Genomic DNA, 17,233 nt, shown 5'->3' with positions numbered 1-17,233 from the left:
TGACGCCAAAGATCACGAGAGGGGTTGCGCTTGCGCTTGGCTGGCGTGCGCCGGCTCAAGCGGAAGGTAAGGCCCACACTGCAAAACATTCGACCTCAACAGCACCATGATGCGCGGTGTTTAGAAGTCGAACGCGTCGACGTGACGGCTCTTCTAAGGGTCGAGCGGTTACCGAGTCAGTGGGGATCTGTTGTTGCGATGGCACTGACGAACAAATCGAATCACGCACAAACGCGGTGTACGCGTTGGACGCGTTGGACTCACTCGTTTCACCTGCACCACATTTTACCTAGCCGATCGTCTACGAAACGACCCGTTCAGGAAGTTTGTCATGAACTTACGCACTTACGCAGAGATATAACGCTTAAACTTGTTGAGCACAGTCTTGATAATGAGCACAGAAAAAAACCCAGCATTATTGATATGAGATCTTTCGAGGATCTGCTCGATCCCGCGCCTATCTGCTCTTCGTGGGCGAGAGGGCGCAGCAAATCGAACAACTGAGAATTCTTCAAATCTCGCTCAACCTTGAGTGGTAACAAGATACTCGCAGGGTGACGATCACCTTCAGCTTCTTGTGCCTCCACAATCGCCAAGGTCACCCCGCAACTTCATGGAGTTCTTCCATCCAATGCGCCCCTAGCATATTCAACGTGCAGATCCGGAGATGTACGCACGGAAAAGTACTCCAGGCTGCTCCAGTGCATAGCAGAGGAAATCGACACGGACATGTATACTTGGGTAATAAATCTCCGGGGCTAGCTCAACGGCGTCCAATGAGAGGGTTCAATAATGTAGATCAGCATCACGATAGTCTTTCCTCTTTTGAACTTCCAAGAAGTTGAGGTATTTGCAAAGTCCTCGGGCATCCTGGAGATGAGCTTGGCCAGCATGATGAGCGACAGCAAGATGCGTCGTAGTGCAGAACAACTGCAGTACTCCGTCCGAGAGTGAAGTCAAGGCAAGTATATAAGATCAGTGACTTGTTTGTGGGTTCCTGCTTGTCTTCATCTTTGTGCCATAACAGTGTTCTTCACCTTCAGCATGAAGAGTTTTTTCGTCAGCAGTATAGCACTCGCCAGCGCCGCTGTAGCATCAGCCAGGATCGCCTTGCCTAATGGCTGGTTCAAGATTCCACCTGAAAAGAAGATCGAGCCTGGCAAGTTCAATAGCAAGCCACGGTATCTGATCTGGATGGCCGACTCTCAGATCAAGCATGGCGTGGAGCCAACATTCGCCTACACAGTGTCCGCCTACCTCTCCGGTATTCTCCTTGCATACGACAGAACAGGCGATGACAAGTACCGCGACTATGTCAAACGCCATGCAGACACGGTACTGTACCCAGCATGGAACGGCGAGATCCTGCTCCACAACAACAGTAACTCCATTGACGATATTCGTTTCGGGCACACGTTCTTGGACATTTACAATCTTACCGGTGGGGAAGAGATATACAAGGTCGCAGCAGACAGCCTCAAAGACCAGATTGATCGCTCGTTCCGCACACCAGATGGCGGCTTCTATCACCGCTATCCTGTATACATTGATCAGATGTGGCTTGACGGCATCTACATGCTCGATGTGTTCTACGCACGCTGGACGTACGAATTTCAACCAGACAACACGACAGCCTGGGACGACATCGCTTTGCAGTTTGACCTCATCGATGCTGGTACCACAGTCGACCGCGAACGCACCAATGGTCTACCGGTCCATGGCTTTGATGTCAGCAAGAAGTCCATATGGGCTGATCCTGAGACTGGTGCTGCACCACATGTCTGGGGTCGTGCAGTGGGATGGTATATCATGGCGCTTGTCGACACTCTAGATTATTTCCCCGAGAAGCACGAGGGTCGTGCGCGACTTATCAAGTACCTCCGGTCTGTGGCCGATGCGATTGTCGCCGCTCAAGATCCGAACTATAAGGGATGGTATAACATCATGGACCCTGGGCTTGAGGGCCGCTCTGGCAACTACATTGAGAGCTCTGGATCTGCCATGTTTGTGTACGGTCTGCTCAAGGGAGTACGTCTTGGATACCTCGAGGACAAGAAGTATCTTGATACTGCACTCAGCGGATATGAGCTCATGACGGAGACCTTTGCTGAGAAGCGCAAGGCCGATGGCGCATTGGTGTGGGAATGGACTGTTCAGACCGGCAGTCTAAGCTCGAACGGTACCTTTGAGGCCAGTCACGAACGAGACATAAGACGAGCTTTGCTAACGATCCCAGTATTACGCAAGCATGCCATTATTCGAGAACGATCTGAAGGGAGTTGCCCCTTTCCTCTTTTCTAGCTACGAGTACGAACTGTACATCGAAGGTCAACAGTGAGGTCACAAATAGAAGAGATTATGGTTAGCTTCGTTATATGTCTCTGAACTAGTCTTGTGCAATAGAGCACCTTGTTGGCCTGCTTCTTCCTTCCAGGAATACAAAAAGTACAGCAGCTACCATCAACATCGAACTTGCCTTCTCCAGTCGTCAAGTTCTGACTAGTTCTTTTGGCAGCTCGCGTGGGGCATTGACTCTTTCGGTGAACGAGGTTGTATCTATTCGGTAAGGCTGTCGCATGCGTGGAGCCAACCTTCAGACCAACTGACGACAACCATCCATCCACAACCTCACGAGTCAGACACCCAAACCATCTTGGGACAGTCTGTAGCACTTCGCACATCAGCCCAGCGGCACGTACTACAACGGTCTCGTGCATACGGAGGCGACGCACTCCGACAGGAACGGCACGCACAGCTGGTGTGAGAGGGGTGGTATTGTGGGGGGAGGTGTGCTGTGTGACTAGGTGGCATGGTATGTATTTGTCGTCTCTCCGGAACTTTGATTAACCATTGCAGGTACGAGGATAAGATTGGAAAGGCGCGGTTGGCATTGTCGAGGCATGAGATTCCGATTATGGAGATCGAAGAGACGTTGAAGTAGCAGGGGACGACGTTGAAGCAGGGAGATATCCTCATGATCTGGAGCAGATACGTTCGCTGGCACAACAACGCAAACGAAGCAGAACGCAAATCCTGTACCCGCGATAACAGCGTCGCTATCGGTGTCCAGGTAAACGAAAACACGGTAAGGTAGTTTTACAACAAGCACCTGTCAGCTCTTGTTGGCGACACTGTTGCTTTCGAGACGTGGCCGCCGAAGTTCACGGATAGCTGATGTCTTCACGAATTGATACTCGTGCATTATGGAATGCCAATGGCGAGATGTGGTATCTTCAGAAACTTAGTGAGAAGTGCAAGAGCATGAAGCGGTACAGTAAGTGCTGAATTCTGATGACTGCATTGACGCGAGCGATACTGACCTGACCCTTACAGCATTCTTCCTTACGAGCGCGCCATTGCATGTAAAAGGTGGCATTGGAAGTCCACCTGGTGTTATTGCTATCTTCTAGGCTCAGACAAGTCTCACATGTCTGCCTCCCATTTTATGTACTTCCTATGAATGATGCCAGAGCCCACCCGTTCATACTCGCCATTCGTTTTTGTCAGCTTCACAGCCAAAATCAAGGTCTGGTTAACACTCCAGTAATGTCCAGGTTCTGAACATATTCCCGCGACAGTACATTGCAACAGGGAAAGATGTTCAATATCCCTAACATCATATTCTATCCACCCTCTCTCTACTCCCTCGAAGTCCAGGATGTTGCGCCGTCTGCCATCGAGCTTTGTCATACAGTTGTGAAACTTCCCAACGTCTATGAGTATTGCCTCATCAGCGAGTTTGACCCTCTTATTCAGCGCGATAGCGCCGAACGGTACTTCCATAAACTTGACGCCTCAGTATATGTCATCGATGACTATGATGGCACTTTGTGCTAAGAGTATTCGATCGGCCTTATCTCACCGTCGACCGTGTGCCAAAGGAGATCTCAGTGGACACTCGGGGAAAAGACGCCATAATTGCACTGTTGCTTCACAGCGCTCGCAATGCGTGTCTGCAGCCCGGAGATCGCGACCACTCTATCGGTGCTATTCGACAGATGACGCTTGGAGTAGTCTTCAAAAAGATCGTGGATGAAGTCTACAAAAACTTTGTACTGTGACATTAGGAGCCGTTTGGGAAAATCTGAATTGCGTGTGAAGAAATTCACGCGCTGAGAGCTGACATTGAGGGCAATTTTTCACTCATTGAGGGGTTATGGCTCTTACATTGTCATCAAATTCTCGCAGCAAACTTCTTCGCTGGATTCCCGATAATCTGATTGGCAGTGAAATGGATCGTTCGGCGGGACAGTATTCTCTCCTGTAAGACCCATGCACGCGTGTTGAGGCCGGCCTTGTCAACATCAACATCGAAGTCATCCATGCCGGCAGAGGTATAGAACTTCCGACCAGAACTATCCTGAATGTGGAGATGTTCTGTAGGACCAGGACGGTCAAGAAATCCGTCTTTCATATCTTTGGCGGAAGTGGTAGTGATCGTGCAGTATGCCGATGAGTAGACATTCTCTATGCGCTTCGATTCGGTATCCCAATCTTTCGAATTGTCTCCTTTCTGAATGATACAGATGCAGTCAATCCAGAGATACGACACACCAAGTTCCCTTGCTACAGTATTAGCATCCCGAAAAGTATTCGACAGATCAGTGATACGAAAGCCATTCAACCGCCGAGCAATGTTGTACAGAATGTTCTTTTCTCATCGTCATTCGATGTGCCCCCATCGATGAGGTAAAGCGACGTACGTTGCTCGATGTCAGTCTACAGAACGCCTGAGCTGTAAGAGGTCTGGATTACTCGTGTTTTCGGCGAAGAGAAGCCTGGTAGAAACATATGCTCCTGTTCTGACACTGTAAGTAGTGCACCTGTGAGTTCCGTCACATCGACGAAGCCATTCAAGGAGAAGAGTGAAGCGCGCCGGATTTGTTGGTCGAGAGCTCGATTGAGACACAAGATCATACTGGTGGGTACTTGTGGATCGTAAGAGCTTTTTGTAACTTAAACGAGACCAACAGGAAGGTCCTTAGGTAGAGTGAGCTTCTTACGTGACTTTCCATCTAGTGCGGCTTGTAGAACTTACCTACGCTAGGACATATCAAAAGAACACAGGATCGACGTGATGTACTCTGGCTTGATTGCTATATCGCAAACCGGATATCAAATAGACGCAGTATGTCGAGATCAGTGTTAGAAAGGTAAGTTGGCATAGCTGACCATTTGTTGGCGGTAGAATGAGATCGAGACTTGGATCGTAGGTGGCAATACAGGATCGATACTGCTCGATGGTGCTGTTGCAGAGATAAGGGCGACGTAGACGTTGCGACCCATATGGCTGCTGGTCGCGATCGCGAGGGCATATGTTTCTGTTCATCTTCAGCACTTACTATGATGTGTCTGTGAGGTTTCGAGCGAAGGCGTGCGTAGGTGTGGTCGTGGTGCTGTTGAGGGGAGCCTTCGGCTTATGTGAGAGACGCTAAGGTGTTGTTGTATGGGAACAACGCGTGCCTGAACGGTGTAGCCCAGATGAAATTTCGAGGGAGTCATCCCTGTATGCAAGCGTGATGTGTCGTTGAGCTGGAACATCGAGTTTGCCCATTGATGGCTGAGTCCACCAGTCACTAAAAGCAGCTTTAATCAGTATAGCATTGATGTGCTTTCATGCCATTTTCGTCGTGATGGCGAGTGCATGATCAAAGATCGGTGGCCTTGCAGTGACACGGCAAGAGTCCACAAGCCTGTGCCTACTGGGATGGAGTGAGTCCTGCACGGCCTGATACTGCTGCTGTGCTCAAAAGGCAACGAAGCACTTGAGTAAAGGAGAGCCCCCAACTTCACTAGCTTTCCAACGCAGGTAATCGTGGCAAACAGCGCATACCTCGATAGGAAGAAATTGCAGGTTCGATCAGTATCGCCCAGATCACTGTGTGGCGATGCTGTTCAGTGAGATCAGCCGAAACCGAGCCTTCCCAGACCGCCTGTGGAGACTTCTTATCCGGAACTTCGAGAACCCAAGATCCCGCAAGAGCTTCCAGAGCACTTCAGCAAGTAAATTCGGCAGATTAGCATGAGTTTTCACCACGCGGTGCCACTGAGGCAAGCGCATGAAAGGAGGAGCAGCCCTCTGATTGCGCTAAGACAGTGGTCCAGAATCCCCTCTGCTTTGCAGGAAGAAGCACACATGCACTATGCTGAGACTTCTGGGCCATACGGTATACGATCCTTCTTGCACCTCTGATCTTCAATTGTCGTGTCCTTATCAAGCTGCAGTGAGATGCTGCACAAGATACACCGAAGAAGATCCTGAGCGCAGCCGTTCGACATTGCGTTCGTAGATCTCCTGTTGTTTAATCTTGGCTCTGGGGAACGTAGTCGCTGTCATGAAACTATGCTTTTCACCCAAAGAATATGCGAATTTCGATGTCGGAGTAAAGAAAATTCTGATGTCGAAGGAATTGCAGCGGGCTGACCGGCTCGAACTGGAGAAAGATATCGTACGTTTACGCAGCCAGGTGCCATTGTGTCTGCCGAAGAATCGGAAGATGATGCCCAAGCATCAGACGTGCATCCGCTGAGATGACCGTAGACGTTGATATATGAGGCCGACGGATTTACTCGATGAGATCGAGTAAAGAGGGTCCTGCATTAGCTGATTGGTCGGCGCGGGCGCCGCAGAGTTTCCCCACATTGTCTTTATCTTCTATGGAGTGGCGCCAAACCTTTTCCACCATAGCCTGCTACGAAGCGAAAGCCTACGCAACTGAAGATGCGACTTCGCGGCCACACTACAGCTGTTGGCGCGCTCTGGCGTGTGATAGAAGGATTTCCGGAACTAGGATCCTTTATGACGTATTTTTATCGAGTCAAATTTCGGCGGGAACGACTGTCGTGTTGCTTCCTATCGAGGAGATGGTATCACAGACGCTCGTGAGAGTTGGTGTTTCTGCCTTGGCGCACGTGATACCGTTACGATGCACCTGCGTCATTCGCGGCTGCACTCCACCCAAAACCACTATCCCAGCTCCAGGCCGCATTGTGCTCGTCTGACGACGCGCATTTGGCCCAAAATGTCGAATGAAGACGATGGTAATTCCATCGCAACGTCCGTGTGTGGGCGATTGTGGCGTTAGCGAGGTTCCTGCGACCTGCGATCACCCACGGGCGCTAGTTATCGCTCTTATCAGCGCCTGGGGTAGAGGAGCCTACCATACTCAACGGTAACCCTTTGCGTCCCTGTATGCCCCGTATGGACCCAAGCCCGCTGTGGATCTTACCGGTGCGCGCCCACGTCTCCGGCTGAGGTTATAAGTATCAAGTGATGCCCCATGATGCAACCCAGATCAGGAGGTCACTCGAACGCAAGTTCAACCTCACCTTTACTACTAGTGACACGAATCAGAGCTAGTTGCCTACCTCCATACATTTAACTTGGTGTCTATTCACCAATCATCAGCTACACCGAACATCAGCCACTCTATTCCGTACCAACGAGAAGCCTTTCGAAGCTTAAGCGCGATATCCTCAGGCTCACCGTCATTGGAGCCAGTGTTAGCAATCCTCCAGAAGCAAAACTTACTTAGACGATCGACAACCTTGTCTGCCTCCATTCGAATAACGAACCTACAATACACATTCCTGCCAAAATGGCGACAACAACAGCCAAAAAGTCAAAGGCCGCTCACTATGCGGGGAGATTCGCTGTAGAGAGCGAGCCAGGCCTCACCACCGCGCAGCTCATGCTTTACAACCACGATCTTGCACCAGTTGAGCCTGAGCGTCGTCAGTGGGGTACGAATCAAAAGAAATGATTGCTACTGGGCATGTACTGACATCTTTCAGGCGCATGGAACTTTGCTGGTTTCTGGGTCGCCGACTCTTTCAACATCAACACATGGATGATCTCAGGCTCCAATATCGCCGACGGACTATCATGGTGGCAATCCTGGCTCTGTGTTTGGATCGGCTACTCAATTGCTGCATGCTTCGTTTGCATGACTGGTCGTATTGGTGCTACCTACCATATCTCGTTTCCTGTCGTCAACCGTTCCTCTTTTGGCATCTGGGGAGCACTATGGCCTGTCTTCAACCGCGCCGCTATGGCATGTATTTGGTACGGTGTACAAGGCTGGATTGGAGGTACCTGCGTCTACCTCATGATCCGATCTATCTGGAACAACTGGCGTGACGAAGAAACACAAGGCCCCGGTGGCGTCCCGAATAGCATTCCCAACTCTGGCACAAACACCGTTCACTTCGTCTCTTTCTTCTTCTTCTGGCTTGGATCCCTCCCATTCCTCTGGCCTGCCGTTCACAAGATCCGCCACCTGTTCACTGTCAAGGCGTACGTTGTGCCCACCGCTGGCATCGCCTTCTTCATCTGGGCAATCGTTCGCGCTAAGGGCATTGGCCCTATCGTGCACCAGCCGGGCAAAGCTACAGGCTCTGAACTCGGCTGGCTCATGGTCCGTGGTATCATGTCCGCCATCGCCAACTTCGCAACCCTCATCGTCAATGACCCCGACTTCGCCCGTTTCGCCCGCAAACCATCCGACGCCTTCCTCCCTCAGCTAATCACCATCCCCGTCGGCTTCGCCGTCACGTCCTTTATTGGCATCATCGTATCGTCCTCCTCCACCGTCATCTTCGGCGGCGACCCAATCTGGAACCCTCTCGACCTGCTCGAAGCCTTCCTCAAAGAAGGCGGCTCAGGCCAACGCTTTGGCGTCTTCGTCATCGCCGCAGCCTTCACGCTCGCGCAACTCGGGACCAACATCGCCGCAAACTCCATCTCCGCCGGCACAGACATGACCGCCTTGCTTCCTCGCTGGATCAACATTCGCCGGGGGTCGTACATCTGCGCGCTCATCGGGCTGGTCATGTGTCCATGGAACCTGCTCTCCTCGACCAACAGCTTCACGACCTACCTCAGCGCGTACTCCGTATTCCTGTCCTCCATCGCGGGCGTCATGATCTGCGACTACTACATCGTCCGCAAAGGCTACTTGCAAATCAAGGACTTGTACTCCGGCAAGAAGACCGGACCGTATTACTACACACTCGGTTTCCACTGGCGCGGGTACGCCGCCTACATCGCCGGTATCCTGATCAACGTCGTCGGCTTCGCGGGCGCAATCGGTCGCGACGTTCCCATTGGCGCAAAACGCATCTACGACCTCAATTTCTTCGCCGGCTTCCTGGTTGCGAGTATTGTGTACTGGGGACTGTGCAAGATAAGCCCGATTCCGGCGACGAGTGATGTGTGGTGCGAGGTGGGAGATGAAATTACGGATATTAGTGTTGCGTATAGTGATTCCGAGGGCGACAAGTATGATGAGGAGGCGATGCATGGCGGGAAAGCGGCTGCTGCGAAGATTGGGGAGGCTGAAGCTGAGGCTTATGGAAAGTTTTAGGCACGGTTGGCCCGCCTGTTGGAAAGTCATGGCCCCGAATTGTGTTCTGTTCACGACATATCTGCCGGGTCAGCAGATATTACGAAGTTGTCGTTGAAGATTGCTGGCTTGATAGATCATGAGATACCAATCGCTATTGTGTTCACATTCACTCTACATCGGTTCCGCGTCTACCACTCCCTTTCTCCACTTTCACATGGGCATTCTGGAGTTGGTGTTCCTTATCTCGAAATCGACGTATGCTGCAGGGTGCCGCACTGACGTCGTGATTGACGTCGTGCACCAAATCTCTGGAACCAGATAAGGTGTTCCGTGGTTGGGTGCATGCAGGGCACGAGACGTGGGGACTGCGCGTGGGCTCACGTCCAAGCGACACACGTGTGGCTGATGAGCTCTGCTGATCGCGCCACGATAATGGTACAAGTTTCAATTCTTCGAGATTGTCGAGGGTCGATCTGGTACTACGGCGACTCGGTCATCTATGATGAAGCATTTACACAACGTCTCCAGATAGCAGATCCTTGCGGCCATGCACACTCTCCCACTCACCCCATACACCGCGCCACACATCCCTCTCACTCCTCCCCAGCCCCGCAAACATCGCATCCAACCCATCCCTACTAAGACTCGCCGTACCAACCACTTCCCAAATGCTCGGCATGACCTTCTCCCTCACCCCCTGTTCCAGTCTCCCACTGAGCTGGAAGCGACAGTACGACGCGAGCAGCGGGTAGAGGAAAGCAGACGTCTTCTCCCTCGCCGCTTTGACAGGGTCGTTGAGCGTTTTGCTCGTCTTGCCACCTGTATGCGTCTTCTGAATGCTGCTCTGTGGCGGATTACAGAGCGTAGCCAGCACGCGCGCAAACATCGCTCCATTCGCATCCGTCAAACCCACAACGTCCGGACCTTTCAGCCAAACAGGCAGCGCGCCGCGCCCAGAGTGCGGCGTGAACAAAAGGAACAACAGGTTCTGCAGCAGCGGGAGCAGGATATGGAACCGTCCACCCAAACGGCCGCGGTGCAGAAGCAGAATGAGGCGCGTGGATTCGCAGAGCCGGGCGTAGATAGCAGGCGCGTTGGATGCGGGGAGCGCGGGGCTGGAGCGCGAGGCGAGCGTTGTCAGGGCGCAGACGGTGGTTTCGATGGAGTGCTGGGTTGCGAGGGAGGGGGTGGAGGAGAGGAGGGTGTTGATGCCGGAGAGCAGGGCGTTGAAGGATGCGTGGTCCGGAGAGTGGGTCAGGAGCGAGCACAGGCGGGGGAGGAGCGCGAGTTGGTTGTTTTTCAGCTCGATGTTGGATTCGTAGCGGTCTTCGAAGGTCGAGATTAGGGTTGTGAGGAGACGGTATGAAGATGAGAGGTCGAGGGGGTCGGCCGGCTGGGTGAGTGTGTGGACGAGGTCTAGTTTTTCGAAGACTGGGAGGTGGGCGAAGACGTCCCTCATTGTGGTCGTGGTGGTGATCTTGCGCTGTTCGGAAACGGGTTCGCGAAGACACTTGAGCGTGAAGTTGACAAGCCACTGAGCGTTGGGGTAGAGCTTGTACTTTGCGACTGTTGTATGCAGGCGCGCAACGTACTCAGCCAGTTCGAGGGGACCCTGACCACCAGTGACCAAGTATGACTCTAGGTCTGCGTTGTCGTTGATCCAGGTACGCAAATAGGCCTGAGTAGAGTCCAGCAGCTTGGCCTCCGTAAGTGCGGCGGTGGGCAGCTCATTGAACGTGTCAATGACGTCCTGAAGCGATGCGGCGTTATCGTTTGAGGAGTCGTTGGTCAGACATGTTTTGAGCACCGACATATACTGCTTGGGTTGCAGCAAAGTGTTCTGCTTCTGTACCGCGACGACGGCACGGAGGATAGCCAGATTGGCGGCAGAACACGGCTTGCCTTTACCTGTGACCGAATCGAGCTTCCCCTTGAGCTTGCCCAAGTAGATCATGTTCTGTGACTGGCTTTGGTTGGAAACAATCTGCTCAAGAACCAACTGGACGAGTTGCTGAAGACTGTGAAGGGTCGTGGATGACAAAACACCTGACTTCTGCAGCTGTTCCGCAATCGCGAAGAGAACAGCACCATCGCTGGAGATCTTGGCTGTTGCATTGGATGCTTCCATGAGCTGTACCATGATGCTGAGCACGCCTGCCACATCTTGTGAGCCGAGTACAACCAAGTTGGTGAGTTGATCTAGTACAGCCTCCCGTCTCTCTCTCGAGATCGCAGAGGGCCGAACAAAGTACAGAGATGTGATTGCCAGACGCTGCGTACGGGTGTTGTCGTTTTCGAGAAGCTCTCGCAGGGCTGTGACGTAAAGGTCTTGCAACGACGAGCTTCCCTGTTCGAAGATGGCTTGAGAGAGTGACTGGATGGCAGTGTTGCTGGCATCATCGTCCAAACTTGACACGGCTGCCAGCAGCTGCTGCAGGGACCGCTGAGCTACTTCAGCGCCCAAGTGCCCGAAAAGATGAATGAAGTCGGCACAAAAGAACCCAACCATCTTGACGTGCTCAGTCTGGTTGAGTCCACCGCTCGAGAGGATCTGAAGGATCTTGTCCAAACTGGGCCGGATGAGATCCTCAGAGCCTGGCAGTGTCTGCAGATAATCACAAGCATCGAGTAAGAACAACATAGCTGCTGCTCGCGTGGGAGAGTCGACACGTTTGCCGGATGCTGCGGACACGTCGTTGAGAGATTGCTCGATCAATGGCGACAGAAGCTCTTCCTGCTGCTCTACCGAGCCGTGCAACTCAATCGGCCAGAGCTTTGACACCAGCTGACACAGGGCGAGCCATGAAAGCGGCAGTCGTGTGTGAGTGCTGTAGCGGTCATCTTGAACCCAAGTCGAATATGACTGAAGCAGCGAGCGCAATTGGGGCTTGACGGCTTCGATGATCTCGTCGGACTCGATCGACTGAAGAACAGCCGGTACGATTACTGCAGTGCTCGCAGCTTTCTTGTAAGCAGCGAGCTTCTTGACGTTGACGTCTTGCTTTGCCTCGGCGGTCAAGGCGCTGCCGAGGTTATCCATGCGCTGGACATGCTCTTGTAGCAGGTTCGCGATTTGCCCTTGGGTCAATGACTGTTCAAAGCGCTGAGCAAGAGCCTGGCTAATTACGCGGTCTTCCCAGATCATGTCTCTGCAATCCTTGAGGGCCTTTCGGTTCTCGTGTCTATAGGCGTTGGCTAGCTGGTCATCCCAGCGGCGGATGAAACCGAGCAAATTGCGGTTTGTGGCGAACCCAGACATCAGGGGAACAACGATGCGTTCCAATACCGTGACCCTACTGATCTGAGGCTGATTCTGGCTTTTTGGGCCTCGTTTGCTGCTTGATTTCTGATCAAGCTCTTGAGCAAAACCAGGTCCTTCGAACTGAGCCTTTGAAATCTCATCGAAGACGACCTGTGCGAGATCGGTCTGTTGAGCTTTTGAGGGCCCTGTGAGACCCTTTGGCTCTGTTACGAAGACACTCGAGTCAAGCTCAATCAAGGCAGCCATAAGCGACCAATGTACTTGCTTGTCTTTACCGATAGGGTATTTGATACCCGAGTGGTACCAGAACAGATCCTTCAAGATGTCTGACTTGATACTTACACTGTGCGCTTGAAGGATACTGATCGCGTGGACGAGCACCTCGATCGCGGTCTTTGGCGTCACAAAGGCAGGTGGTGTCGTCACAGCGCAGCCCGCACATTCTGCCAGCGCTACGAAGACGGCTTCGATCCATGGCTTCTCGGCAACTTTGCTCCTTGGTGTCTTGGATGGCGAAATACGAATGGCTAAGCTCAGAAGCTGTGGTGATGCGCCAGACAGCGCAGCTAGGTCAGCCGGCACCGACTCTCCGTCGTCCTCGATCTGAGCTGCCTGCAGAAGCCTTGCACGTAGTGGTGCCAGACTGCTGGCAAGCAACGTCGCCTCTCGATATTTGCTGGTGCTCTCGGTGGCCTTGTCTGCATCCGCAAGGAAGGCAGCTCTGGCTGGTGCGAACAGATGCCTCGCCAGAAGCCTCTCAATGGTTTGTGTTGCGCGATCAGTGGACGAGGCTACGGACTGATCCGGGTGTACTGAGCGCAGTGCTTTGAGCGTGTTGAGGAGCGTCAGAGCTGGAACGAGACACTCTGCGGAGAACTCGTCAGCAGAAGAACCAGACTCGTCGCTTGCAGCAACAGTGCGCAGCTCCCAGATGTCTACTACCAACGACAGATCCATAATCTCAGCAAGGTGCTGGCTGCCGGGGGTAGACGGAGCCAAGCCAAGGAGCTTCTCAACAGCAACAAGCCAGTTCTTCGCGATGCTACCCGCTTGCGCACTCTCAGTCCTCAGCACGACCTTCATGAGCTCAGCCTGGACCGCATCCTCGCCCTGGCCTCGTGGGATGCTCAAACCGGTGATCGACCTGACCACTGTCCTAATCGAGAGGAACAGCTTCTGGAGCTCCGAGGGTCCAAGAATAGTCTGTCCAACGGAGCCATTCGCGCCAGCTGCTCCACGCTTTCGCTTCTTGGATGGCTTGGCGCTTTCGCCGATTGTCTCGCTCGATACGGAAATGTCGCTCGTCTCGAGGTCCTCGGACGTGGGTATAGGATCAAGCTGGTCGAAGTGCTCGATCAGAGTCCGCTCGAGAATGGGGGGGAATGCAGCGTCTCGTAGGTGGGGCGCGCTGCGTGATGCGGGTAAGACGTCCAGCATCCAGTCCAACAGCGTCCAGAGGGCAAAGGTGCCTCGTGCCGTCCTCCCAGCTGCCGTCTCATCCTTCAGCTTGTCCAGTGTCCAGCGCAAAACCCACTCTGCCCTTGCTCGGACCACTGATTGTGCGATTCTGTCTCGCTCGTCGCCCGTTGTAGTCGCCCAGTCGTCCGGGAGGCCAATAATATGCGCGGCTTGTTCGACTTGTTCGTCCACGTCTGAGAAATTCTGGTTGATGGCTTGCAGGCGCGGACGGCTTGGCGCAGGCCCGTTCTCGGGGGTCTGTTGAAATTTCAGTAGGCGGTCCCTCGAGTATGGGTTCTCTGTGTATCGTACTGTTCTTTGGGGCGCCATCCTTGCCCTAGACCTCGCTGTGTTGGTCGGGAGAAAGGCGGTGCATCACTTCTGCCATCATAAACTTTTTGTGGGTCCATCCCGCGGCCTGCAGCTGCCATTGCCAAGCTCGGCGGCCGACGTCAAACTCCGATGAGCTGCACCAGCACCAGCACCACCGCCAGTCCGCGCATCACCACCCACATCGCCGTCGACAGACATCCCGAGACGACCAATTGCACCCGCTCACGCCGCAGCCATGTCCGACGCTCCCTCCCAGCCTATTGCGCCCATCCCGCGCACTACCCGCCCCATGAGCGAAGCTCTCCTCAATGAAAAGGTACATACACCGGTCTAGTCGCGCCTCGTCCTCTGCCGTGGAGCGTGCACGATACGCAATGGGGGCTCGTGGGGCTGCAACACAGCTTCTACAGCCTCCATTGCAGCTGGAGCAGCCTCACGTGATAAGCCATCACATGCTGTACGAACGAGAGCTAACGAACCCTCTCAGTGGGACCGCTGCCTCTCCTCGATGCTCATCCGCTCTGGTCTTGGTCTGTCGTTCGGTATCGTCTTCTCTGTCCTCCTCTTCAAGCGCCGCGCGTGGCCCGCAACAGTTGGTCTTGGTTTCGGTGCTGGACGTGCATGGGAGGAGTGCGATAACGTCAGTCTTCACTATCACAAGCCTTCTCGCAGCTGCTAACAGCTCTGCAGTCTTTCAAGCGCACAGCTTCGCCTGCCAAGGATGGTCTCCGCGTCGTCAGGCCGTAGGCGAACGAAGTCACTGCAGTCGAGCGAGATTCTTTCAGCATAATATGGTTTTGGTACACGAAAAGCGCGCTGTACAGTAGGGCACGGTATAGAGAGTCTTGGAATTGAACGCTGTATATCTGGCAACCTGCGCTCGTCTACATCGAAGCGCTCAGGCACCCGCTTTTCGGCGAGAACAGTCGATGTGGGCAGACTAATGCTGCAGGAATATTTTCATTTGCTCTTCACAACGACAAACTATATTCTCCAGAACTGAGCGTTCTGCGGCTGTGTTACTATAGAGGGGTCCGCTAACAATGCAGGCGTCCTGACCCTTCGCGACGCGTCTTTCATCGTGGACAAAGATACAGTCTCCCTTCCAGACGACAGGTCGAGGCAACACTCGCACTTCTGCATCCAGCTACCAAATACACCCACTCCAGATGCACTGGAGGAACTTTCAACATGGCCAGCCTTAAGCGCCCGCCATCCACTTGAGCTCAGGCAGCCACGCTAACAGCTCCAGCCGCCCACACGGCTCAGATTTCTTACGATATATTTCCTGCTATCGTGGTCCCAACTACGCAGTGCTTCAAACACTATTCCATCTGTCAAGAATAATGTGAATGCAGCAACCCTTCAGCGATTACAAAGCATGCTGCTCGTCACACTCTACAGTTTTGGAGAGAGTGAAGTCATGAAAGACGCGTTTGATAAGCAGTGTGGTGCGACATTGCGAGATGAGCGTAAAGACGAAGGGCTTGTTCTATGCGAAAGGCCTGGCTGCGGCGCAGAGTTTGATCTCCACTACCAGGAGCTTCGTCTTTGCCGATGGCATGACGGTAGGTCCACGCCCGCGTTTCCTATGTTCCTTGGAGCGATCAGCGGATCCATGCTCGTCAGATTGGTCATGTAGACTAGTGTATGATCCTCGCGCGGCAATCTAGAAAGCGGACGGGCAATTGGACAAGCTGAAAGAGCTCCTCAAACCTGAGCATGGCATTGTAGAACAGGACGGAGTGGCTGTCCAGACCTGCTTCGAGAGTGCTCAGCAGATATGGCCCTGGGGGTTCAAATGGGGCTGCTGTGGTAAGCACGGAGGCGCCGCACAATCTAAAAAGGGCGGTTAATGCAAGATTGCTACAGCGCATCTGGCGGTGTCGAACAAAAGGGCAAGTCGTGACGAGTAGCAGTGATGGATCTCAGAGCTCGACACGGAGCGGATTGAAATGGATCACTGCAAACCGACCCTGGCCTGACTATCCCCTTCGCGTACACCTTCATACTCTTCTTTCCCAAGATCCTCATCAGCTACCTTCTCGCAAGGAAATGCGCAGCCTAGCTTTCGCTCCTACTCAAGGTCAGTGAACTGTCTCATCAGGATCAAAACGCATAACATACCCTTCTCCTAGGACTACCTTCCCACTCCCAAGCATCACACCAAGCCCTCACAAACCTCCCTTCTTCACCCTGCTTCCCATACGCCCGTCGCGTGCTCCACTTCACCTCTCCGACTTCAAACCTCAATACATCATCCCCAGCATGCGTGACCGTCAACCTCTCATCGTCCAACAATCCCGCCACCGCGAAGGCATGGTCGTGATCAAGGCGCGTGTAACTATTGAACGCCGTAACTGGTCGCGAAGATGCGACGTCGATTGATATGTTCCTTGCGTGGTCCAGGATTGTGTTCAGTTGGATGTAGTTGACTGAGGATTGTTGGCGGTGCCAGAGTGTGAATGTGCATTTGTCGCTCAGTAAGTCGTCTGAGGGGAGAACGTAGGCGGTGGCGAGGGTCGATAGAGTGAGTAGGAGTTTTGGGAGCATCTTTGAGGCTTTGATCATTATTTCGGTTGTAGTTCTGGAGAGTCCGAGGTTCTGCGGTAATCTCTCTGCTGCAGGTGCAGCTGAGTACCTTCTTGGTCATGTGGTGGGCGCGTCTGTGGGGTTGGAGCTAGCTGGGAGCCGCATACAGTGTCTGTGCGCGTGATGCGCACCTTTGCGTGATGCGCACCCCACCCACTTTCTCATACAAACTGCATCAGCTCTATCTCAATACCACAATGTCTGTTAAAAGTGCGCTTGATGAGATCAATAAATTGCCATC

General features: G+C 53.2%; 5 protein-coding genes across 5 annotated transcripts; 3 read left to right on the top strand and 2 right to left on the bottom strand.

The window, feature by feature from the left end:
* The first annotated feature begins 774 nt into the window (after nt 1–774).
* On the top strand, nt 775–2,440 carry BU25DRAFT_64759 (glycoside hydrolase family 105 protein). Its single transcript, XM_033711986.1, has 2 exons — nt 775–2,190; nt 2,237–2,440. Exons 1-2 carry the CDS (start codon nt 1,045–1,047, stop codon nt 2,336–2,338), a joined length of 1,248 nt encoding a protein of 415 aa, XP_033561609.1. The 5' UTR covers nt 775–1,044; the 3' UTR covers nt 2,339–2,440.
* Nucleotides 2,441–7,598: 5,158 nt separating this feature from the next.
* BU25DRAFT_341598 (uracil permease) lies at nt 7,599–9,365 on the top strand (the record flags this gene model as incomplete). The annotated part of the gene is made up of 2 exons (XM_033702876.1): nt 7,599–7,743; nt 7,795–9,365. 2 exons carry the CDS (start codon nt 7,599–7,601, stop codon nt 9,363–9,365), a joined length of 1,716 nt encoding a protein of 571 aa, XP_033561608.1.
* A 493-nt stretch (nt 9,366–9,858) lies between these two features.
* On the bottom strand, nt 9,859–14,397 carry BU25DRAFT_393354 (uncharacterized protein; the record flags this gene model as incomplete). Its single annotated transcript, XM_033704690.1, has 2 exons — nt 9,859–10,271; nt 10,377–14,397. The coding sequence occupies 2 exons, from the start codon at nt 14,395–14,397 to the stop codon at nt 9,859–9,861; spliced, it is 4,434 nt and encodes a 1,477-aa protein (XP_033561607.1).
* Nucleotides 14,398–14,540: 143 nt separating this feature from the next.
* On the top strand, nt 14,541–15,271 carry BU25DRAFT_411020 (DUF543-domain-containing protein). Its single transcript, XM_033706444.1, has 3 exons — nt 14,541–14,716; nt 14,888–15,040; nt 15,091–15,271. The coding sequence occupies exons 1-3, from the start codon at nt 14,636–14,638 to the stop codon at nt 15,145–15,147; spliced, it is 291 nt and encodes a 96-aa protein (XP_033561606.1). The 5' UTR covers nt 14,541–14,635; the 3' UTR covers nt 15,148–15,271.
* Nucleotides 15,272–16,360: 1,089 nt separating this feature from the next.
* BU25DRAFT_458744 (uncharacterized protein) lies at nt 16,361–16,953 on the bottom strand (the record flags this gene model as incomplete). The annotated part of the gene is made up of 2 exons (XM_033710229.1): nt 16,361–16,477; nt 16,528–16,953. 2 exons carry the CDS (start codon nt 16,951–16,953, stop codon nt 16,361–16,363), a joined length of 543 nt encoding a protein of 180 aa, XP_033561605.1.
* Between the last annotated feature and the right edge of the window lie 280 nt (nt 16,954–17,233).

The sequence above is a fragment of the Macroventuria anomochaeta genome (assembly GCF_010093625.1).
Source record: "Macroventuria anomochaeta strain CBS 525.71 unplaced genomic scaffold BU25scaffold_17, whole genome shotgun sequence".
In the NCBI taxonomy this organism is placed as follows: domain Eukaryota; kingdom Fungi; phylum Ascomycota; class Dothideomycetes; order Pleosporales; family Didymellaceae; genus Macroventuria; species Macroventuria anomochaeta.
This window is presented reverse-complemented; position numbering and strand designations above follow the sequence as displayed.

Bases quoted from the DNA above. Each gene is read 5' to 3' on its own strand.
- BU25DRAFT_64759 (XM_033711986.1), top strand. From the start codon at position 1,045: ATGAAGAGTTTTTTCGTCAGCAGTATAGCACTCGCCAGCGCCGCTGTA. The intron at 2,191-2,236 runs GCCAGTCACGAA...TAACGATCCCAG, and splicing joins GCTCGAACGGTACCTTTGAG to TATTACGCAAGCATGCCATT.
- BU25DRAFT_411020 (XM_033706444.1), top strand. From the start codon at position 14,636: ATGTCCGACGCTCCCTCCCAGCCTATTGCGCCCATCCCGCGCACTACC. The intron at 14,717-14,887 runs GTACATACACCG...GAACCCTCTCAG, and splicing joins AAGCTCTCCTCAATGAAAAG to TGGGACCGCTGCCTCTCCTC. The intron at 15,041-15,090 runs GTCAGTCTTCAC...ACAGCTCTGCAG, and splicing joins CATGGGAGGAGTGCGATAAC to TCTTTCAAGCGCACAGCTTC.